This window comes from Mus caroli, unplaced genomic scaffold, assembly GCF_978045245.1.
Source record: "Mus caroli unplaced genomic scaffold, Mus_caroli_1 scaffold_20, whole genome shotgun sequence".
Lineage (NCBI taxonomy): Eukaryota > Metazoa > Chordata > Mammalia > Rodentia > Muridae > Mus > Mus caroli.
Window position 1 is genome coordinate 50,208,957 of NW_028227275.1, and position 25,120 is coordinate 50,234,076.

Here is a 25,120-nt window from a genome sequence, read left to right on the forward strand (position 1 = left end):
ATGGAATAGAGGCTTTTTCAAAGGGGTAATGAGGAAAGGGGATAAAATTTAAAATGTAAATAAAGAAAATGTCAAATAAATAAATAAATAAATAAATATTTTTAAAAAGAAAGAAAGAAGGACTCTTTCAGTCTCTGTTCCATTCTTCAGCCCTGTCTTTCCTTTGGACAGGAACATTCCTGGGTTAACAATTTTGAGATGGGTGAGTAGCACCATCTCTCAACTGGGTGGGGGGGGGGCATGCTTATCTTCTGGAGGTGGTATCTACAGGCTCTATCTCCCCTTTGTTGCATATTTTGGCTAAAGTCATCCCCATTGGGTCCTGGGAGCCACTCGCTTCTCTGGAGTCTGGGACTTTCTAGTTGCTACCCCGAGTTCCCCATCCTCCACTGCTACTTCTTTCTATTTGATTTCCTGATGTTCTATACTTCTCTCCTGTCCTTTCCAATACCTGTTCCTGACACACACACCCCTTTTTTCCCTCCCCTTCCTCTCTCTCTCCCAGGTCCATCCCTCCCTGTACCTCCTGTGATTATTTTGTTCCCTCTTTTATGTAGGAAGGATCCACACTTTGGTCATCCTTCTCCTTAAGCTCCATATGGTTTATGGGTTGTATCATGGGTATCTGAGCATCTGGGATAATATCCACTTATCAGTGCAGTACATACAGTGTGTGTTCTTTTGTGTATGTGTTACCTCACTCAAGATAATATTTTCAAGTTCCATCCATTTGCCTGTTTCATGAAGCCATTGTTTTTAATAGCTGAGTAGTTTTCCATTGTATAAATGTACCATCTTTTCTGTATCCATTCAGAATGGCCATCTAGAGGTCACCCCACCTAGAGATCCATCCCATCTTCAGACACCAAACCTTGACACAAGTGCTGATGCCAAGAAGCACTTGCTGGCAGGAACCTGGTATGACCAATACAGAACTTGACCAATACAGGTGCATATATTCACAGTCAAGATTGGATTGAGCCTGGGAACCCCAGTGGAAGAGCTAGAGCAAGGACAGAAGGAGCTGAAGGGGATTGCAACTCCATAGAAAGAACAATATCAACTAACCAGACCACCCAGACCTCCCAGGGACTAAACCACCAACCAAAGAGTATACATGGAGGGATCCATGGCTTCAGATACATATGTTGTAGCAGAGGATGGCCTTATCTGACAACAATGGGAAGGGAGGCCCTTGGTCCTGTTTAGGTGTGATGCCCCAGTGTAGGGGGATGCTAGAGCGGTGAGTGAGAGTTGTGAGTGGGTAGAGGAGCACCCTCATAGAGGTAAAGAGGAAGGAGGAGAGGGCAGGTGGAATGGGGGGTTGTGGAGGGGTAACCAGGAAGGGGGATATCATTTGAAATAAAATTATTAATTTTAAAAAAAGAAATTAAGGACTCCACAGTCACATATTCCCTGCACTTTGTGCACGTTGACCAGGCTTTCATGAAAGGCCTTTTACACTTCAAAGAGAAGCGTCTTTGGTGAAGTGTGAGAACTGCACCAAACTCTGGGAACAAAGGTATTTAGAAGGTAGTTGGGCATAATATGAATTTAGCAAAATGTTAATAGCAGCTTCTCCTCTAAGGCCTATGACCTCTCTATCCAACTATAGGGCCCCAGAGCTCACTATGTAACCCAAGCTGGCATCATACTCAAAATCTTCCCAAGTTCTGTCTGGGAACTTAGCTGTGAGCCATTACAGAGAGCTAAAAGGTCATTTTACTGATATGAAACGTCATCTTCATGTTTAAATGATGCTCAGGCAAAATTCCTATCTCACTCAACCAATAATAAGTACATGCATTTTTGGAAATAAATGTCCTAGTAGATTTATTAGTATAGGTGTTGCATGTAAATTTTAATTTTTATTTATGTATATGGTCAACATTTACCTTCCAAAAAATGATCTCCATCCAAAATGTACCTCAGCAACATTTATTTTATACTTCAATCTCACTACACCCTGTTCAACTTGCTGAAGCTAAGAAATAAATTTTGGACAACATACTTGTTTCAAATAGTTCATTTGTGCTCTCCAGAGGACTAGCTTTTAGTCTGCAGTTGGCATGAAGTCTGAAGCTTTTTCCTATATTTTATTATTCTTTGAGAATTTAAGACACTGTATTTTGACAGTACTCACCTTCATCCCACTCTTCCAAGACCTCTCCCATCTCCCTTCCTCCCAAACTTTGTGTCCTTTGTATCCTTGTATTCCTTTTTTCTCAACAAATCCAATTTGTGCTGCCCAAATATTCGTCACTGTGAGCTCTTCTACTGGAGTGTGGGTGACTTGTCAAGGACACTTTCAAAGAAACTGAGGTACAATAACATTTTAAGGATTTTATTGGAGTCATGACTTGAGAAGTTCCAAATGAGAAATGATAAAGGTGACAGTGAAGGAGCACCAAGGGGCTGGCTAGGCTTTCACAAGACAGTCAATGAAGTCAAGCAGAGGAATCACTTGGTTCTACTTATACAGTTGCCTTATGTATTATTAGAAAGTCCCTATTCTGTAAGTGTAAGTTGGTTAGATACTTAAGGTATATTGGGCTCACTCCTCCCCAACCCAATTCTCAGAAGATATTTATCAAAATCAGCAGTGGATGTCTCAAACTGCATGGCTCTGTACCACATATCCTATACATACATAAAACAATTATAATATGCTGTGGTTAACTTGAATTCTCTGTCTGTCTGTCTGTCTCACTTATGGTACAATTTCATCACACTTCACAGAATGGAAACTTAAAAGTAACAAATCTTTGTGTTTACAACTATCTATGAACATTTTATACTGTGGTGAACTGTGGATAATGAAACCACAGAAAGCAAGACTACAAATAAAGGGTTCGTGGTATCGCGTAGAATTAAAACTAAACAAAACAAACAAGTCAAAGTAATTAATTTATGCTCAGGTTTGAAACAAAGTCATTCTTACAGCACACATAACGCCTGACCATTGGTGGTTTGTCTGCTCAGAACTTCTTGGAGCCATGCTGATTTATATCAATAACAGTTTTAGCTTCAAGTACACTAGTAGTACATGAGCATCTACCACGGCATTGGAATCTCCATCTTTCTCTATAGTATTCCTCTTCTACTTCCTTTTGTCATCTTCTAGGCCATCCTCTTTTAGACTTATGCAACAGGTATGGGTTGGATTTCTGCTTGTTTTTGTTTTTAACTTATTTTGGAGCTATTTTAAGACATACTTCATTTTTATTAAAAATATTTTTATGGAAAATAGAAATTTGCTTTTCTACAGTATATTCTGATCACTGTTTCTTCTCCTTCTCCTCCCAGATCTTCACCTCCCCCACCCTTCCAACTCCACGCCTTTCTCTCTTTAGAAACCAAACAGGCCAGTAAACAAACAAACCAGAATAAAACAAAGCAAACAGAAAAATAGAATAAATAAAGGAGAAAAATCACAAGAAACACATACACAGGCAGAGAGACACACAAACAAAGCCAGAAAACCAAAAAAATCAGATGCCATAAGGATAATCAAAATACAAGTTAAGATTTAAGAAAAAAACAGTAACCAAGCAAAAAATTACGAGATAAACATCTCCAACAATACCATGAAGTTCGTTTTGCGATGGCCGTCTACTCCCTTGAGTGTGGTTTGTATATTCAGTGATACTCCATTGGAAGAAACAAGTATTAACCTTGGGAGCTACGACTGAGGTTTACTCTTAAAAGTGGTTTCCAACCAGCTGGAAATTATCTCCATATCAATAAGCTCTCTCAAGTCCAAATCTCTCAAATCCAATAACTCTGATTTTCATAAACTCCTTACTCCCTTCCTCATTAATTCTGTAACAGTCAGACCGTGAATTCTAATATCTCTCATTCAGAAGGGGACAGACTTAATGCAATATAGAAATGCAAGGAATCGTTCCCTACTTGACCACATTTGTGAGATGATTATATTTTGTGTTATTTTTCCAAACCTCACACTTCAGAAAGGGGAAGCAGAGCAGCTTTTCACTTTCCTACTACTTGTAATTACTGCAAATTCACACCCTGTGTAATCACGAATACTTCCGGGGAAAGCACACAAAATGACTGAGTGTCAAAGGCAGACAGTGCAACTTCTGGAGGAAACAGCTGGTGAGAGGTTGAGTCTGAGTTCTCCCAGGAGCAGAGTGAGCAGGCCCAGGAGCTGCAGCACACAGGACAGGGCTGTGAGGACAGGTAGGAACTTTGGGTTGGAATCTTACCACTGGGAGAGGTTGTGCTCTAAATAGACAGCCTGGGAAATGGATTTTCATCCTGTCTTTTCTGTTGACCACTTGCAATAGTTGGTGAGGCCCATTTGAAGCCTCAGTTTACTTACTTGTCAAAAAGGAAAGCACCTTTGAGATCAGTTGAGATCTGAAGTGATGACCTTATATAGTTAGTTCCCTTAATTTCCCTACTCTTGCCACTCAGTCTTATAAAACATGTTCTCAAAGAAGACTGAGATTTGAGAAAATGTTTAATTTGGAAACTATGGTTCTAATCTAACATTGCAACACAGAAAAGTACTGTGAGCAGAGGTGTTTGCCTGAATAGAAGAGATTTTGGAACCCTTTTTGAAAGTTAAGGGCCATTCCCACTTCATGTGAACATAATGAATGCTGAAGGACAAAGCATAGTTGGATTGGGAGGTGATGGTGTCAGTTGCCAGGCCTAGCAAACACAGAAGTGGATGTTCACAGTCAGCTACTGGATGGATCACAGGGCCCCCAATGGAGGAGCTAGAGAAAGTACCCAAGGAGCTAAAGGGGTCTGCAACCCTGTAGGTGCAACAACATGATGAACTAACCAGTAACCTGGAGCTCTTGACTCTAGCTGCATATGTATCGAAAGATGGCCTAGTCAGCCATCACTGGAAAGAGAGGCCCATTGGACATGCAAACTTTATATGCCCCAGTACAGGGGAACGCCAGGGCCAAAAAACAATGGGAATGGGTGGGTAGGGAAGTGGGGGGGGGTGGTTATGGAGGACTTTTGGGATAGCATTGGAAATGTAATTGAGGAGAATACGTAATAAAAAAAATATTAAAAAAAAAAAGAAACTTCATTACGTAGAGTTCCTTTCAAAATAGCCATATTTTAAGAATAGCTTAAATTCAGGAAATACATCTCTATATGCTATCATAAATAGATAATTGAACATATAAAATAAGCATAAGTTCTATGTGTTTTAAAATGCACAGGTGTTTCTTACAGCATTGTTCATAGTGATAACAAAAATAGAAGGAACCAAAATGACCATGATTATACATTCAGTCTAATGAAATGCATTCATTTGAATTTATCACTTGGATTTTTAATTACAGTTAAAAATCTAATTACATAACTATAGCGTTCTAACTACTGGAAGTGTGTGATTCAGTGGCATTCGGTTCATTCATGCTTGGCACCCCCATGACAATCCACTAAACAACTGCTCTTCACCCACCCCTCCCCCACCAGTTTACTTTTCTACAAAACTGAGTAGTAGGGGTACCTCATAAGTAGAACCACACAGCATCTGACTTCCTTGACTTCATTTAAGATTTTGTTTTTGAGGTTTAACAATGTTTTTGGCATGTCAGAATATAACGTTTGCCTTTTATACTTAAGGCTATTGTAATTAGTCGAAGATTGATAAGAATTCTAAATAGTTGGAATGCCCATTTGTACAGTGTTATAATTTGTGTAAAATAGTACATAAAGAGGAGAAAGAACTGAAGAGAGGAGAAAAGGAACACAAAGGAGAATGAAACTGGTGACTTCGTATTATTTGTTGAGGAGTCAGGAACATTCTGATTCATGCAAGCTATATTTCTTTTTAGCTGACATTGTTGTTATATGTTCTTTCTAACAAATGGTCAATTTAAAAATAACAGGAAATAAATGCACAGGATGTTAACAGGCTAGAGAGCGTCAAACTGGCATCCAGCTCCTAACAGGGAGCTTAGAAAAAAGCATGCAATGCAGTTCTTAGATCTGAGACCTGGCAAATCCAAGAAAGAAATGAGAACCTGAAGGGGATTGTGTTGATATACTTAGCAACAAAAATCAATTCGAAATCCAGGTTTCTCGATATTGGGGCAGTTCTGGAAAGAGACACCTTTACCACACTTCCCCAGGATCATAGCCACTCCTAGGGGCAGACTTTGAACTCATGAATGAATGATAGCTAATGCTTCAGCTGCAACAAACATTTGGCTTCCAATGCAGTGCCATCCCCATCTGCCCCACTGGTAACAAGAATCCGGGGTTCATTTGGTACTGTTGACCTGGTGGGGGACTGTTTGTTTCTTGAGTGGAGCTGTTAATATTATTAGGAAGAAAGAAAAGGCAAATGAGAATTAATGTCACATAGAAGGAAATATTGCAAGATCTTCAGCCCAGAAGACATAGCTCAAGTACCTGCAAGTTCTACGAACATAGACTAACAATAATTATATTTGCTACAGTGTGTTAAACATGAGATGCAGCAGATAAGTGCTTTTTAAAACATTCTTTTAATGAAATGAACTTATTAGTCCTGGATTGCTAAGATATGAAATAGACTTAATAACATCTAGGAGATAAGTCTCTTTGAAGGATTAAGAGCTTTGATATTCTAGTTCCTGAAATGCAATGTGACTTAAGTGTTTATATTGATAGTTACTAAGTTAGTAGAAGCAAAGGGCACATTCTGGATTAGACATGTTCTTTTTATAAACTGGAAAGCACTTACTAATCTAATGCAGAGAAAATGAAGAGTGGAGGACTGGATAGCATAAAGGTAGCTTCAGTGTGATGTCCTGGGAGATGTGATAAAATACTGTACGATAGGGGAGGCAGAGGTACAAGAGGTAGAGAGAGGGGACTGAAAGTAAAGGCTTTGGGGGACAGGCAGTGAGGTGAATACGCTCTGTTGCAGGTAATCTGTTTGGATTACTAATCTCCTAACTGTGGAGTTCCTGGAAATGTTTGCAATTTTCCCCAATAGAATGTTTCTTGCCCATCATGGATAGAGTGCAGTCTATTCTATGCTCCCCCTGAAAGCCACATCCAGTTTTGTTTGTAAAACAGCAAGCCAACCCTGAATGTACTCAATTCTTACCTAAAAAACAAACAAACAAACAAACAAACCCATCTTTCTTCACTCCCTGCAGACCCTGGTGCCTGTGGGTGTCTGTGAGTCAAACCCTGGGGACGAACTGAGTCCAATGCCTCTTCTAGCATCCTTGGCACCATGCGTCTACAGCTTGGCACCAAGAGCATTGGGTGGAACTGCTTTCCAAAGGACACCATTATCCACAAAAGAGAGAAAACTGGACATACATATGAGAAAGAAGATGACCTGCTGATTGGTGTGCCTAGTGAAGCCACAGTTCTTGGAGTAAGTCAATCTCATTAGAAGGAGAATGCTGGAGAGACATTAAGAATGTGTCCAGACTACAAAGCTATAGTGAGTCTGGAAGAATCCTTGACCTGTTTTGACTGATTCCACAAACAAACCAGAATGTGAAATGGAGTGGGAAACTATTCCCTCCTTGGGCCTTCATTTAAAATAACTAAAGCCACTTGTGCTTTTCCACCAGAACACTGCATAATTAAGAAATTAGTGTCTGATCAGTGGAGATTTCTGACTTAAAGATATGATATTATTTAGTCTGATTAAGTTAGGTCTTTTTACTTGGAGTTTTGTTTTTCAAATACTTTGAGATGACACCATCTAAGTTGCTTTCATCTACACATGTTTCTCTGTGTACACATGAGCATCTGTAAGACATCTAAGTATCATTATCCCTTATAGGCAGGATCCTACTCACCATAGGGCTCTGAATACTTCCTGCTGAGACTCAACTCCTACTAGTTCTCACCTTCAGAAACCTTCCTGCTGGGAACCTTCCCTGCACCACGGGTACTGAGATCAGAGTCAGACAAAGGCCAAAGCCTGATGACCTTGAGCCTTGTTACTCTTGATGGTCTCTGGCAACATAACTCTCTCTTGTTATTCTGTGGCTAAAAGCTGCTGGTTTCTGGAAATTAACTTCTCCTGGTAGCACCAAGACCTTAAGAAGCAAACTTTGTTAATAGGGTTGTTTTCTCTCTAGCTCAAGGGCCCCCTGGCCAGGTGAGAGGCTCGGAGTTAATTAACTCTCTGTAACCCAGAGAGAAAAGAGGAGGAAGAAAGGAAGAATTCAAGCACACACACAGACACACAGACACACAATTTGGCTGGGCCCAACTACCTGTCTCAATAATTTCACAAGTGTTCTTGCATACTTACATACATACACATATACCTACACACGTATTATGTACATGCTTATAGACAAAGAGATACATAAAAATGCATATATATATATAAACATAGACATATACATGTATACATATATACATACATTCATGCACACATACATATATACATGTGCATGCATGCATTTGGTGGATGGAACTGGGTGGGCAGAGCCCCAGATGCCACACTTTATTATTTCTCTCTGGCCTTCTAAATTCCTCTAAGATGATAGTTCTTTATAAAATTACCTCATGGATAAAATTTTACACAAAAAGAGAGTTAGTGAAGGATGTTGATACTAAGTTCAAAGCAGTGTTTCATTCTATAAACTCATTGTAAGTCCAAAGCAACAGTTTCACATGGCCTTGCTTTATCATAGTGCACACATGTGGCTTCATCCTTCACCCTGACCTATGATGAATGCTTTTTCTTGATCACAAATTTATTTCAAGCCTGCTTTCTTATCCTAGTGAAATTAGCGTGTGACACATGAAGGTTTACACAGCTGTATTTGTATCTTTATACAAATTTTTTCTATAGAGGGCTTGAGATTACTTGTATCAATTTAAGAGTTCCATAAAATCATTATCAGAGATTGTGAAACCATCAATTCATCTACACAACATTACTGTATGAAAGTACATCTTCATATTGATCTGCAGGAAATTTGCCCAATAGGGTGGGCTAATGGCCAGGAATCATTAAGCTAAGTGTGACAGGAAAGGCATATCAACAGCAAGAAGCAATCCTGGAATGAAGTTTCTAAGGACACTGCATCTCAGAGCTCACCTATCCCAGGCCATGCAAAATGGTGGGCCATCTCCAGAAAATTCACTTGCATACCACAGTCTTTCCTAGATGGCTCCTGACACCTTCCTAAATGCCCCTTCTGCAATTCAGGATCCATTGACACCATTCTATCCTCTTAAAATATGTTTGAATGAAATAGAATTAAAACTTCTATTCAAATAGTTGGGCAGAGTAGCCTAAGTATCTCTAACATAGATCATTAATGTAGCCTCTTGGTTGCCTCTTGGGGCTTGGGGGAGTGTTCTTACAGCTGAAGACACTTCACACCCAGATGATTCAAGCTGTATATGAAAACTTCTTACTTTTAGTATATCTTTCATGATTCCAGAAAATTCTATGCCCAGGAAAGGAAATGATTAAATAGTTTTATACAACTGCAACACCTATAGCCATAACACTTACTAACATAGCAAGCCATGCATAGAGGTGAAATAAGTGACACTCAAGTGTCAGTGGCAACGAACAGCTGTCTATTGGCACTTTAGGCCTACTCAGCAGGAGGGCAATCATGCTTGCTATTAGAAACCTAATCAGTCTACTGGGGCTAGTGAAGTCAAGAGATTTAGAAATAATTTACTACAGCCACTTTGCTAGAACAGCATATCTCATTGCTACATCTTAAATCTTAACTATTGGATTCTTTATCCCTTTTATTTTCTCGAGTGCCTCTTTCTTTGCTTAGCCAGCAGCTCATTGTTTTCTGAAAACACTCCTTCAGCAATTCTTGCCCCATATCATTGAAAAGACAATTAGAGTTGTCTTTTTGTTTCTTGGGACTCTGAGATCAATCAGTCTTTTAGCTTTCTTCTCACCCCTGGAATCTCCCTTCAGAAACTCCTGTCATGCTACTAGGTGACTATTTCACAGTCTTCATACCAAGATCTTGGCCCTTATATCACTACCACTGCTTCCAATAGACAGACAGACAGACAGATGATAAAATTATATATATATATATATATATACATATATATATATGTGTGTGTGTGTGTGTATATATATATATACATATATATATAAAATCATGTTTGCCTACTGATTAAATTCCTTATTCCCTCCCATCCTCTTGTTTTGTTGGTGTTCTTTCTTTTTCAAATAGTCTCCTTCTGCATAAGTGTGTGTGTGTGTGTATACACAGTACATAACTATAGATTATGTATATGAAAGAAAGTATGGCATTTGTCTTTTTTATCCCATTGTTTTCTCTTATCTTCTACCTCTTGGACCACTTCCCCTCCTCCCATTTCCTCTTCCATTCTCATATTCCATGTATATATGCACATGTATATATTTAAACATACATTTTACGTAGTAGAGGAAACAGTATTTATCTTTCTGAGCCTGTCTTAGTTTTCTTAGTATGATGTTCCTTAGTTCCACCCATTTCACTTTAAATGGCATTATTTTCTTCTTCTTTGTTGTTTAATAAAATGTTATTGTGTGTAAAAACCACATTTTCTTTTTCTACCTGTCAGCTGGTAGACATCTAACTGGTTTCGTGCCTTGGCTATTGTTTAGCAATGAGCTTAGATGTGCAGGCCTCTGTGTGGTATGCTGACTTTGATTTCCTTGGGGAAATACCCAAGAATCATCATCAGGTCATATGCTGGTTCTACTTTAGTTTTGGTTTTGTGAGGAACCAGTGCTGATTTTCACAGTGGCCACACTGGTTTACATTCCCATTTGATAGTTCCTCTTTTCCCACATCCTCACCAGATCTGTTGTCATTTGTTTTCTGGATAATAACCAGTCTGACTAGGATGAAAAGGACTCTGAAATCACTTTTTATTTACATTCCCCTAATTAGACATTAGGATGTTGAATGATTTTTTTCTAATGTTTGTTTGTTATATGTATTTCTTCTTTGAAAACTGTTTATTCCATTCACTAGCCTACTTACTGGTTGATTTGGTTTTCTTAGTGTTTAAGCTTTGAGGTTCCTCATAGGATAAATAGGCATCAACGGCTTTCTTCCATTTTTCAGACTGTCACTTTACTCTCATGTTTGTTTCTACTACTAGGCAGATATTCTTCATCCCATGCAATGTTGTCAATTCTTCCCATTGTTATCTGAATTATCAGCCTTCTTTTCATGAAATCCTTGCATCTTGAAGTGTTCCTCCTGTTTGGCTCTACAAGTTCCCAAGTCTTAGACCTTACCTTAACAAATGTGATCTATTTTGAATTATTGTTGTGCAGGTGAGAGACGGGGATCTAGCTTCATTCTTTGACATGTGGATTTCCCCAGCACCCTTTGTTGAGGACACTTTGTCAAATATTAGATGGCTATATTCCTATGAGTTCTTTTCTGAATCTTCTATTCTGTTCCAACATCTCCCATCAACTTAATCACAAATCTCTATCATTAATGGATCCCATCCTTGTTACATGTTCTAATAATACTTTACCCAAGTTGTCATGGAACTTGACTTTGTATGACACATGGAAGATATAAGAATCTACCAGTGACTATCATTTGCTTCATGCCTGCCTCTTGGTACATGGGTACTCAATAAGGAACTGAGGTAATAGATGACTTATCTTAATGTTGGGTAATGTTGACTCTGTGTTAATTACAATATAGATTAAGTGGTGAATAAAAGTTTGAATGTCTGGTCAAACAACAGTCCAGTTTTGACATTTGTGCAAGTTTGTACAACTCAATTCCCTCCTGATCCTCATCCATTACAAAGATGTGATGAATGCTGTTTAGAATGCAGACACCCTTAAACAAATGTAAACTACTCTGACAACTGCCACCATAAAAATCACAATGATTCTTAAAATCAAATGACAAAATGGATGAGTGACAGCACCAGAAATGTGATGCTCAACGGCTCTCGGTGGAAGCTGAAGCCTGCACTGAGATTCCCACGGGTAGTTCCTTCTCTATACTCACCTAACTGGGCTCTAGTTCAGACAATTTTTCCCAATGACTTTTCCAAAAGGAAATGTTTTGAGAAGTAGACTTTTCAGAATTAAACGTTCACATAATCACTTCCTGAGTTTAATGAGCCTTCCACAAAATAAAAGAGGTAAATTTTGAATTTTTCTCTTAGAATAGGCTTATTTGTTCCTTGTGGAATTTTCTCTCTTTAATATAGGAATTAACAGTGTATTTTAAATGTCTTTGTAAGTCAGTGTGTTTTCAAATAATCCTTTGCATCTACTTAAAACCATGGTCTAGAAGTCCCTGCCTTGTGTGTTGCAGACCATCCAGATACTATGTGCCCTGATGCTTGCAAGCTTTGGGGGCATTTTGGTGTCAGCTTCCTACTTCAACCCAGAAGTTTCCACCACTTTGATAACTGGATACCTGTTTATTGGATCCCTCTGTGTAAGTAAAATGTGGTCTCAAAAAAAAAAAATGTATGCTTTCTAAATACCCCACAGGCACTCACTCTGTCACAGAATGACTTCATCTTCAAGAGGAAAGGAGACAGGAGGAAACCAACTCAACATTCCTGTTATTGCCTATGTCTTGATTCTCCCATCCAAAAGTCAGCACTTCGAGGGAGGGCTCTAATTAGGACGGAAGGCAGAAGGAGAAGACAACACACTGGCACATCAGCACTTTTCTTATCTGATGCCACATCCTCTTAGACCAGAGGATGGTTTTTCATAGCCATCTTTGAGGCTTTGAAGAGGCCTTTGGATTCTAGCCATTTCAGAACAATCATTTGTTGGATCCAGAGTAAGAAGGCTGATTATACAGTAAGCTTGAGATGCCACAGCTCTGCAGATATTTATCTCAGTAATGACAAGACTCATGGGAAACAGAAGCATTCTTCTGCTTATGGGTAACCCTGAATATCTATAGAGCTCTTGGGTTTCTTGTCATATAGTGGCTCATAGTCAAAGACTCTACTGGATTTTATTTTCAGAGTTGCTAGGCCCAATGTATGCATCCTACCAATGAGCAATTCTTTCCAATAGAGAATCTTGAAAAAATGAGGAAAAGAGGAAAATTTATCTGAGAAGATAAATTTTACAAAGAGTTTTTAGTGGCCATAGTCTCTGTGTGGGCACAACTGCTGCACAATGTGCACAAAGCTCTGCCCCTGTCCCCAAAGTACAGTTTGTCCTTGACCTTACTGTCTCACCAGTGGTGGCAGCCTCCACATTTCTTAATGAGGCTTCTGCTAGTTCTTTCTTGGCTCTAATTGTTACTACTCCATACTCAACCCACAGGCATAATCAATGGTTTGGCTTTCCCACACTGCCATCCCTCTGCTTGCTGACCCCCAGTTCCACTGGAATCAAGTGCTGGCATCTCAGTGCTTATAATAAAGACCCCTTGTTGGGTCTTTTCCTCCTGATTTCCTAAACTCTAGGTAATACTCAGGTGGCCTACACCCATAGCTTCAATGCCATATTTTTCTGTCTCTTGCCACATGAGAGACTCTTTCCTGGGTCCTTCTGTTGGCTTCCTTGTCTCTATATTGTCTCAAATCTCAAGTCATGGATATGCCTCAAGCTCCTCTTCATTTCTTTTCTTTCTTTTTTATTAATCATTCCATTTGTTTACATCTTAAAGGATATCCCACTTTCCGGTTACCCCTCCACCAAGCCCTCATCCCACATCTGCCCTCCCCCTCCCCTTTGCCCATATGAGGGTACTCTCCCATCCACCCTCACCCTTCCACCCCACCACTCCAGCGTCCCCCTACATTGTGGCATCAAAACTCCCCCAGACCAAGGGCCTTCCCTCCCATTGTTGTCAGGCAAGGCCATCCTTTGCTACATATGTATCTGGAACCATGGATCCCTCCAGGTACACTCCTTGGTTGATGGCCTAGACTCTGGGAGAACTGGGTGGTCAGGCCAGCCAATGTTGTCTCCAATGGTGTTGCAATCCCCCTCTGTTCCTCCAGTCCTTCTGTCTGCTCCCCCAACAGGTTCCCTGAGCTCAGTCTGATGGGTGGCTCCAAGCATCCACATCTACATTGGTCAGTTGCTGGCAGGACCTCCCAAGGAACCACCATACTAGGTTCCTGTCAGCAAGCACCTCTTGACCACAGAAATAGTGTTGGGTTTGGTGTCTGCAGACATGATGGATCCCTAGGTGGGGCAACGCCTCTTTCAATTTCACAGTTTAGTAGCATTTGCCAGGCATTTGTTGCATTTGGTCTGCAGTAACTGCTGTTTTCCAATAACATAAACCTCCCTGAGCAGATGCTTATTCTTCAAAGTCTATATAAACATCCCAAGCAGATATGAAGCATCCCTAGCAGTGTGGGCACATCATTACTGTAGGGTTGTCTCTCTGAAAGTTTCCCATCACTTTTTAGGAGTGATTTGAAAGCAGCTTAAAACAGCTCTCTTCCTTTTATCTCTCTCCCTCTCTCTTTCCTGAACAGTTTGCCATTGCTGGAATTCTCTCCATTATCTCTGAAAAAATCTCAACCAAACCCTTTGTAAGTATGAATACCAACAAACTCCAGTTGGGTGGAATAGTTAGAACCTCATAGTTAATTCTTCTAGTTTCAATCTTCCATTGTACTGTTTATGAAAATGAAGCTGAGAACAGGTTATGGAGCATACTGATCTTCAGCTGGCCCTCTGACACTCTTGGGAAGTAACTTATGAAGTGACAGTGCTCATTTTTCACATGTGATAGGAGAAAAACAGAAACACAGAGTAAGAAAGAGCTTGTCTGGTCAAGCACACAGAGATTAGTAACAGCTGATATAGGAATCTACATTTCCTGATGCCAAGCCCAGAATTGTGACCCCATCCAATTGCTGAGAATTCTTCAACTACCCCATAACTCCTGGGTTTATACTGCAGCTTCAGTTATCAGGAGCAAGTGTCAATTCCTAAACCACTTGTGTACTCTCCGCCATAGCTAGCCAGACCCCATGTCTTCTAGAATCAAGATGTGGCTTTTCCATCTTGGTGGGTATGTGGCAGAAAGTAGGAAAGGCTGCTACCCACAGGAGCAACAGTTTTAGCTGCTTCATCCTGTGTTTTCAAGACTATAGTCCATTCATTATACTTTTGGGGACTAAGCATGGCAAGAACTACAGAGACTAAGCCCACACACCAGTACTTCTTGCCCTTTTACAGAGGGAAACAGAAAGGTCATCTTTGTCAATTGCTTGTCAAATGAAAGTACAGGTTATCTTCCCTTAGCCCTGATCACCTTCTAAGATATCCATGCTCTACAGTTTGCTTCCACTAGTCTCTAAAGTTGCTTCTTTATGTGAGGTCAAACTTTCATCTAGGTTCTCCAGAGCATGCCAAAGGACATATTCTAAGAGGTCTTGAAAATAAGAACAGTTCTAAGAACACTGGGGGAGTGCGTAGAGATACTGGCAACAGGCTGAGGATCCTGGATCGGTGTTCAGTATCTTGGAGTGTTAGAAAGATAGACTGTGGGGAGCTGTTCACATTGCCCCATTTGCCACACATTTCCTATCTCATGTGACAAACTGTGATACAAAGACAAATTCATCATAGTCTACCTGAAAGGAAGCCATGGGTTATATCAGAAACAACTCCAAGGAAGCGCCATTGCCATATAATGGACAGAGGGAACAGAAAACCCTGTACCAAACCTGTGATGAGAACCCAACCCAGAATCTCTCTTCCAGGCCCTGAGCAGCCTGGCCTCCAATGTAACAAGCTCTGTTGTTGCTGTCATTGGCCTCTTCCTCTTCACCTATTGCCTGATAGCCCTGGGGAGTGCTTTTCCACACTGTAACTCAGAAAAGAAATTCCTGTCCTTATTGTCTTACTTGAAATCCCACCATTGGAAGAATGAAGACAAGAACTGTTACCTGGCTTACGTCGGTGCTATAGTAAGTAGTTCCAGACTGAATATCTTATCATGTAAAACCCCATTGTCTCCCCCCACCCCCAGCCCCTTGGATAGTTTCTGCTTTTTCAGCAGTCTCTGGTCATGCTGGTCTGACTGTCTAGGGCAGACAGGAAAAAAAAAAAAACAATAAACAAATATGACATAAAGTTAGCAGATTCAGTGTGGTAGGAGGTGTGTGAACCACAGCAAAAAGAGGAACCATGAAGAGATGAAGAAAACACAATACAAAGTCTTAAATCACAGCAGGCAATGCTGTTCCTTGATGTTTGTGTTGGGAAATAGGGAGCTCTTTTTTTTTTTTTCAAATTTTTTAAATGTTAATTTTTTATTAGATATTTACATCTTTGTTTACATTTCAATGCTATCCCCCTTTCCTAGTTTCCTCTCCGAAAGTCCCCTATACCTTCCCCCTACCCCCACCTTGCTCCCCAACCCACCCACTCCCACTTCCTGGCCCTGGCATTCCCCTGTACTGGGGCATATAATCTTCGAAAGACCAAGGGCCTCTCCTTCCATTGATGGCCGGCTAGGCCATCCTCTGGGAAGCTCTTTTGAGTACTTGGCTGGAGCTGAAAAGCTCTACCCATTAGAGATGCTTGCCTTCTAATCACAGGTACTCTGACACTTGGAGCAGACACAAAGTGTTTAATTTCCCTAAGTGCACACTTCAAGGGCTGGCAAAGAGGGTTTGGAGGCAGCTACCCAGTAGATATGACTCCTGTCAAACATCAGTGTTTGGGAGAAGAAGTTTCTTAGCACAAATTTGACAGCCACCACCTAGTGATAGTGACAAACCTGGCTTAGTCCATTTTCTAAATGTAGGATTATCATGTTTAAATCATAACAATAAGTAATTTAAGGAGGAAGATCGTTCCTTCATGACTTCTCCTACTGGAACACCAGTGTGAGTGATCACACTAGTGATGTTTCATTCCATTGGGTCCATCTGACTTGGGAGTCTTGGAGAATGTGTGAAAGTTTTCAGACATATTCTATTGAATCAGGCCACATGAGTAGATCAGACGAATTGATCTGGGAATTTGAGGAAATGAAAGAAAACAGAGACTCATCTGGTAAGAAGTGAGCATAGGAAAGTGCAGGAGATCACACTCCAAGAAAGACAGGTTAGATCAATATGTAAAAAGCACCCTCAGAGGGACTGTTTTAATTAAGATTAACTTCAGTACATCAAATAGTCTCTTACTTTCACATAAGTAGAGCCAAAAAGATCTTCCTTAGCATCAGAAAAGTTGCAGCACGTAAGCCAACCTCAAAAGAATGCTAATTTTTAATAAATACAGCATTAACCTGAACAAATCTCTCTCTCTCTCTCTCTCTCTCTCTCTCTCTCTCTCTCTCTCTCTCTCTCTCTCTGTGTGTGTGTGTGTGTGTGTGTGTGTGTGTGTGTGTGTATGTGTGTAAGACTTAAAGAAATAAAAAGGAGCTGGAGGAAGATAGGCATGAAGATGGTGTAGGTTGCAGAAGCTAACAAGGATTCTAAAGACAAAACAAACTAGAAAATTATTAGGAGTCTTCACAATCGGTATTAGAGACTAGGATGCCCAGGGTAAGAGTTTAGGGTTGTCAGGATAATAGGAATGCAGGAAGAGCCCTGCCAATGTATTAGTAACAGAGATTAGAAATTCATTTCACTTGTGACAATTGGAGAAGGAAATGGTACTCAATATCCCAGGACGTTTCACAAATCCATGCAGTTAGCTCACTCATCCCCATGTAGCTAGCACAGCTAAACTCACAATTCCATAGACACTAGGGGTGCTTCTAATAAAGGGACTTAAAAACTGCTTCTTTATCTCTGTATCTGAAATTCCTAAGGTCCTTACAAAAGAGAAAGCAGAGAAAAAGTCTGAGCCTTTGCCTCTGCTCCTTCTGTTCTCCATTGCCCACCACTACCCCGCCCCCACGCTGCCCCCACCCCACCCCCACCTCCTCTCAATGGGGACCAAAGGCTTTGTGTGGGGTCCCACCCAGGCCTGTGCTGCTTTGCAGAGTGCTCTGGGGATGATGCTTCTCTTCACTGTGCTGGAGGTTTTCCTAGCTGTATACAGTTCTATCTTTTGGTGGAAGCAAGTCTACTCCAACAAACCTGGGGTAAGTACCTGATATCTGTGTGACACCCACTGGGTCCCCTGCTCTACAGGACAGCAGAGCAGAGAATCCTTCCCCAAGAAACCAGCTGGCTCTAGAATTTGGCTCATGAAATTTCATACATGAACCAAGACTTAGATAAAAAATATATATACAGGATAGAAAGAGAGTTTATACAGCCTTGTTCTTGAAATACATACTGGCATCTGGCTTCTTAGACAATCTCCACGGCCAAGCCCTTGCTAATGTGATTTTTACCAAGACTTTACTATTTTGTTGATGTCTTTCTGATCTTTCCCTTCCTATCTCTTAGCCCATTGTGTTGTAATTTTAAACTGTATTTATTTCTCCTAAATGCTACAGTGAAAGATAAAATGTTATAATTTGAACAAATTATGACTCAACTATGAGACACCAGAAAGCAACAAACGAGGAGACGGAGAGTGGCAACCATATATTATGATAAAGTTGCATAAGTAGTATTATAAAATGTTACTATAATACATTGTTATATATTGAGGGAAATATGAAAATATTTTACCCTACCCCCAAAATCAAAGTATTAAGCTCTGTTAATAAATTTTATTCTTTAGGGTACATTTTTCTTGCCTCAATCACAAGATCATACCCAACTTGTCAAAAGCAATTTGTTGCAGTAATGGATCTGAAATACAGAAGAAGAAAGAAGATATCTGTTGCTCACAGCAGAGTACAGCTAGACTTGCCTAAAATCCCAGCTTTGGTAGATCCTAATAAACATCTGAAGAAAAGCTCTCCTGTCCTACTTTCAATGAGTCACTTCATTTCCATTGAACATCAGCTCCTAAAGTCCGAGTCAGCAAACTTCCCTGATTCCACATTCCGCAATGACCACAAACTTTATCAACTTCCCCAAATAGAGTGAACAGACAGTGTTTCATCTGTCTGATGCTAGATGAGAAAGCATGTACTCCTGGGGTGGAAGCTGACAGGGTCATGTGGCTAGGTAAGGTCTTTCTCTGCATTGCTTGCACAATCCTTTGCTTAAATATTATACTTTACGCATTCCAAGAGCATTTGAGATCCTTTGAAAGTATGACAGCCTGTACAAGGTCCTGGGTTTGATACCACAGCAATAAAAAGAAATAATAAATCATAACCAGGCATTATGGTTCATGCCTGTAATCCTAGCATGTGAGAGACTGAAGCAGGATTATCATGACTTCAAGGTCAGCCTGGGTATAGAGTGAAACTAAGTTGAAAAAATTACTTATTTCTATCTCACTTAATGATTTCATTATATATTGAAATCATACACACACATACACACACACACACAGGGATTGGATTTAGGACTTTCAAACACTTAGAACATGCTCTACCACTGTGTTATATCCCTAGCATAGTGATTTTTCTTTAGATTCAAAGACTATAACTAATCATGGCATACTCACTCATCTAAGTAGAAGACTGAGTAAGATATTGGACATATAAAAGCAATAGCAACTTAGTTGCTGGATTGGAAAATTTACATTGCTTACTCAAGAAAGAGAGCTTCTAATGTTGCTCCCCAGAGAGAAATGTGTAACTGAAAAATATGTGTAAGTTTTTCAAACATATAAACATGCTATGGAAATGCAGTGGTACAAGGATTAGTTCCCTACATGTGTGCACATGTGCACACACACACATGCATGTGTACATACATATCTGTAAATACATGTGCCTTGAGAGGCCAGAGGTGTCAGCTGCCCTTTATAAGAAGTTATGAGCCCCTAGATATCAGTACTGGGAATTGAACTTTACCCCTTTGCAAGAGCAGTATACACTCTTTTATTTTAGTTTCATCATCATCATCATCATCATCATCATCATCAAAGTTATTTCTTATACAATTTAATTAAAATATAATGACATTATTTGACTCCTACCTTTTCTCTCTGCAGCCCCTCCTAAGTCCTTCCATGTTTCCTCCTCCCAAATTGATAACCTCTTCCTTCCTGATTGCTATTGTTACATATAGATGCATACACATATGCTACATATATATTCACAACTATATTCAAATATATTAACATAGCCTAGTGAGTCAATATTTGTTGTATGCATATGGTTTCAGGGCTGAATTCTTTTTATTGGACAACCAATTGATGACTCATTCCTGGCTAGAGGCTAACTCTTCTTATCTCAGCAGTCATTAGTGGTCAATATTTCTTTGTCTAGGGGTGGGTTCCCATGAGTATTTCTTCCCCCTTTCACATTAGCATGTTTATTGATGCTACCATTCTCCAGATCTTTTTTTTTTTTTTTTTGGTTTTTTTTTTTTTTTTTTGGTTTTTCGAGACAGGGTTTCTCTGTGTAGCCCTTGGCTGACCTGGAACTCACTCTGTAAACCAGACTGACCTGGAACTCAGAAATCTGCCTGCCTCTGCCTCCCGAGTGCTGGGATTAAATGCGTACACCACCAACGCCCGGCTCTCCAGATCTTCTTGATGAAGCCATTTCTATGAATGTTACAAGCAGGAATCCTGGTATTCCAGTTGTGGTTTACAGTGATGGTCTCTACTTGCTGTAAAGAGAAGCTTTTGATGAGAGGTGACAGATACACTTATCTGTGAGTAAGATTTAGAATGCAGTTAGTAATTTTGCTCTTCTAGCAAAGTGAGGGTAGTAGTTGTATTCTAAGGTCTGGTTCATGCCATGTGCTGTTGTTTTAAAAAAATTACTCTAGCCCTGAGTTACCACTTTTAAGCTAATTTTCTTGTTACTAATGTTACACCTTTTTAATCAAACCCAATAACTTATAAGCTAGTACTCTATGACTAAGACATGAAGAGCATATTTATACCTTTAAGACCAGTCAAAACCAAATAAAGTGGCTACACGAATCTTATAAATTTATACCAATCAAAGAATTTTACTTTTTCTAGCTATATTTCAAGATAAAAAAAAACACTTTATCATTTGCTAAACCAAATAATCACAATTGTTGAGAATTTTCTAGGAAAAAAACAACTATCGGCTTATTTGCCTTAGAACTTAGAAGTGTAGACTCTTTTTTTTAAAACAGTTTTTCAGCAGGGGCTCTCCTGCTGTTCAGCCTCCACTGTGCAAACTGAGATTGAATCAGCAGATAAAGTTTTAACCATTCTTTTTCCTTTTTTTTTTCAACATGAAACAGAACAGTCATTCATTCAGACAACAAAACAAAAACATACATGAATTGACACGTGGACAGATTGGTGCACCAAACACAGACAATACAAAGAGGGTAGAAAACTTGATGTAACCAAAACTAAGGATATCTCCTGCAGGGGCCAATTAACAGCACATCTCCCGAGTTCCCTCTGTCCCTGGGAGAACTCCAAATTCTACTTTCTTTTTTCCTTTCCTTTCTTTTCCTTTCTTTTCCTGCTTGCAAGAGGCAGCTTGCCAAACCAGGATTTAAACCCAAACTTCCCTAACAGCTTCTGGCACGCATCCAAAGCTTCCAATTTATTTAATCTACGGGCAACTCACCAAGGAAACACACAATCTCTATACACTAAATGCTCCAAATAACCCAAAGGTCTACCATGCTGAATCTTTTTTGAAGCCACCATTAGTTCACACTTAGTCGAACATTTTACAGCCATCCGAAAAAACGCTCTCCACTTTCTGCAACCAACAAAAACACCATCCACAAAATGAATTATATATGTTTGACAAATGATTTCCTAGCTTCCAATAAAGCCTTATCTACAAATTTTTGGCACAATGTAGGATTGGAGAGTTGTAAATAAGGTAACAGTAAGAATTGAGCTATTCTTTGACTTTTATGAGATCTCTTTTAATGCTTTAACCATAACTTTTAATTTTACCTAAAGTATCAGAATCTACAACTCGAAGTTTTTCTGATAACTGGGGCTTCGTCCTATGAGACCCACAGTTCCAAAATGGGGCTAAGAGGCTGCCTCTTATCCAGTTTTTTCGTCTTACCTGCTTCTTTGGTGAGCAGAGTCCCATCTTTATGGGACTTTGATTTACATTCATTCCTCCAAGGTTCTCTCCACCACAGCATGGGCAGGGACCTGGAGGAAGGCCCGTCTTGTTTCCCAAGGGATTTTTACAATCCTTCCTCAGGTGTCGCGGTTTCCCACAACTGAAACATGTAGCTTCATTCCCCTGAGAACACTTTTCATTCTCACAGGTGTTCTTAAAATCGGTGCTGAGTTTCTGTCCCTTCATTGCTACAGCATAGGCCTTTTGCACTACAGCTGGTGAGACGTCTAAACATGCTTTAATGTCAGACTGCCCCATGGTAAAACTTACTCGTCCTCCTCAAACTGATGATTCTTTCAGTGGGCCTGCAGCGCCCTGACGAGATCCTATCCTTTCTTGAGAAATAAAGAAGAAAAGGGGGAAAAAAAGGAAAAGGAGAAGGAGAAAGAGAAGGAGAAGGAGGAGGAGGAGGAGGAAGAGGAGGAGGAGGAGGAGGAGAAAAAGAAAAAGGAAAAGGAAAAGGAAAAGGAAAAGGAAAAGGAAAAGGAAAAGGAAAAGGAAAAGGAAAGGAAAAAAGACAAAGACAAAGAAAAAAAGAGAGAAAAGTCTTACCTGTCCTGGAGTTCCAGTTCTAGGTGCCAGCTGCTGCAGACGGACCTCAAAACTCGGGGTTCCGGTTACAGGCGAGCAAGGAGTTGGCGTGAATGACAAACAAATACGGACACAGAGTGTGTATCTGAATGTAATTTCTCAAAACGACCACCAGTCTTATAATACAGAATTAAAACAATAAAGCTAGGTGAATACATCTGCCAAGGTACATTGGTTCTTTACACAAAGCAAAGAAAATGCATACATAAAAAGATGATGGGAGCCCGGTGGTGGTGGTGCACGCCTTTAATCCCAGGACTTGGGAGGCAGAGGCAGGCAGATTTCTGAGTTCGAGGCCAGCCTGGTCTACAGAGTGAGTTCCAGGACAGCCAGGGCTATACAGAGAAACCCTGTCTAGAAAAACCAAAATAATAATAATAGATAATAATAATAATTTTTTAAAAAGATGGCGGGAGCCAGGCTGTGTTTACAACTGAGATAGGACCAACACTTAATTAAGATCAGCTAAACACAGGAGCCAGGTGAATGCTCTGATGCAATGCTAGTTATTGTTAAACCCACCACCAGGGGTCCTTTAGTAAATACCTGATTATGCTATTCCTCTGGGCCAGTGAAAAGCGTGCACCAGGGGAATTCCATTCTGCTAACCCTTTCATGAAAAATACTACAGTTCCTCCTAAAACCACAACCCTCCTTTTCCCTAGGCCATAGTAAATTCTTGCATATGGGAATGCCAAGGTTCCAGGAGACTACGTTTCCGTGAACTTTTCGCCTCAGGACTGTGTCCAGGTTTTTAGGCCTGTCATGAGTGTCACTACTGGAGTGGATGTAGTACCTGACCTCACTAGCCCTGGGTAGTTGGCTAAGTTTCTGGTACCAGGAATGGTTTCTTTCCTATTGAGTGGGCCTTAAGTCAAAGTTGATGGTTCTTGGTTGCAGACAAGGTATTAAGTACCTCTAATGTATCTTTAATAATATCTTGCCATGACAGTCATTGTTGTGGGTCACAGGTGAAACAACTGAGTATGACTATTGATTGCTTCCCTTCTTTGGCAGCTTGCACAGTATTCTCTGCTACCATGTAAGCTAGATCACAGGAAGAGGCTTTCAGGTTACACCTGATTCCTAAGTGTGTGTTGTGTTCAGCAAAAAAGACTTTCAACCTCTGAGAAGCAACCAAGGACAACAACAGCTATAGTCTATATTGTTTAGGAAATCACTTGGATTTCTCTGACCAACCATTCTAAAGAAGAGGTCTCATGCCTGGTACTGGAAATTTTCTTAGTCTATGGTTTTTGTAGTGAGCTTTATCAGCACTAGTGGCATAACTTCCTTTAAGATTATAGATGAGAAATGATAGATGGGTGGGTGGATGGATAGGTAGGTAGGTAGGTAGGTAGGTAGATAGATAGATAGATAGATAGATAGATAGATAGATGAAAAATCCATACCTTATATGTATTATGTATAATTTGGATAAATATAAAATAGTAAGATTCCTTGAGACTTTATCAAACAAACTTGTGTTATCTGTCCCCATCCCTTCGCCTTCTGTATTAGTCACCCTTCCAACTTCCAAACTTCATTTTTCCATTTCTTGCTTCATATTACCTGTATCCTATTATTTCCATGTCAAGGTTACAGTTACTCCGTATTGTATACTCACATCTAGTTGAAGCTAAGAACCACAGATGAGATAGAACATGTGGCAATTAGTCTTTCTGGCCTGAGTTCCTTTGCTCAATATAATCTTTTCTAGGTCCATCTATTTGTCCACATAATTCATGATTTCACTTTTCTTTAAAGTTGAACAGCATTCTATCTTGTATATGTACCATACTTTCATTATCTATTTCTGCTGAAGTGCATTTGGGTTGTTTCCATTTCTAGGCTATTGTGAATAGGATGGCAATGGAGATGGCTGAGAAGTATCTTTGGATAGGATGTCAACTCCTTTGAGCATATGCCAAGCAGTGGCATAGCTGGGCCATTGGGTAAGTTTATTTTTAGTTCCTTGAGGATTCTCCATACTGATTTCCAGAATGGTTGTGCTAATTTGCATTTCCAACAGTGTATGAAGATTTCCCTTTCCCCACAGCCTCACCAGCATCTGTTGTCAATGTTTTTGATCTTTGTCATTCTGATTGGAGTTAAGATAAAATCTCAAGGTTGTTTTAATTTTCATTTCCCTAATTGCTAAGAATAATGAACACTTTTTGAGCTATTTCTTAGCTACTTTTATTTCTCTATAACTCTGTTTAGTTCTCTTGCCCATTTATAATTGGATCATTTATTTCCTTGAATGTTTTTTTGTTTGTGTTTGTTATATCCTTAAAAGGCTGGAAAACATAGTCACAATTAGCTATTTATTTTTATACTATAAGGCATATTGTTAAACAATACATCTTTTTTAAACAAGATAACTCCATTTGCAAAACAAGGAACTATGATTGAACAGTAAAAACAGATTTTGAAGACAGAAGGACTGGCTCCTTCACCTATCTCTTGATATTTATCCTTTGGCAGTTTGG

The 25,120-nt window shown here is 39.8% G+C and overlaps 2 protein-coding genes across 3 annotated transcripts in view; one reads left to right on the forward strand and one right to left on the reverse strand.

Moving 5' to 3' along the window:
- LOC110285981 (membrane-spanning 4-domains subfamily A member 4A-like) overlaps positions 1 to 25,120 on the reverse strand; it is a 181,634-nt gene that overhangs the window by 51,810 nt on the left and 104,704 nt on the right. The window lies entirely within an intron of this gene.
- On the forward strand, positions 4,087 to 18,790 carry Ms4a7 (membrane spanning 4-domains A7). The gene is made up of 7 exons (XM_029472751.2): positions 4,087 to 4,203; positions 7,146 to 7,372; positions 12,297 to 12,422; positions 14,446 to 14,502; positions 15,682 to 15,888; positions 17,919 to 18,020; positions 18,611 to 18,790. Exons 2-7 carry the CDS (start codon positions 7,226 to 7,228, stop codon positions 18,674 to 18,676), a joined length of 705 nt encoding a protein of 234 aa, XP_029328611.1. The 5' UTR covers positions 4,087 to 4,203; positions 7,146 to 7,225; the 3' UTR covers positions 18,677 to 18,790.

Excerpts from the sequence above, each read along its gene's own strand:
- Ms4a7 (XM_029472751.2), top strand. The coding sequence starts at position 7,226 with ATGCGTCTACAGCTTGGCACCAAGAGCATTGGGTGGAACTGCTTTCCA. Across the intron at positions 7,373-12,296 it reads GTGAAGCCACAGTTCTTGGA|ACCATCCAGATACTATGTGC; the intron begins GTAAGTCAATCT and ends TGTGTGTTGCAG. Across the intron at positions 12,423-14,445 it reads TGTTTATTGGATCCCTCTGT|TTTGCCATTGCTGGAATTCT; the intron begins GTAAGTAAAATG and ends TTTCCTGAACAG.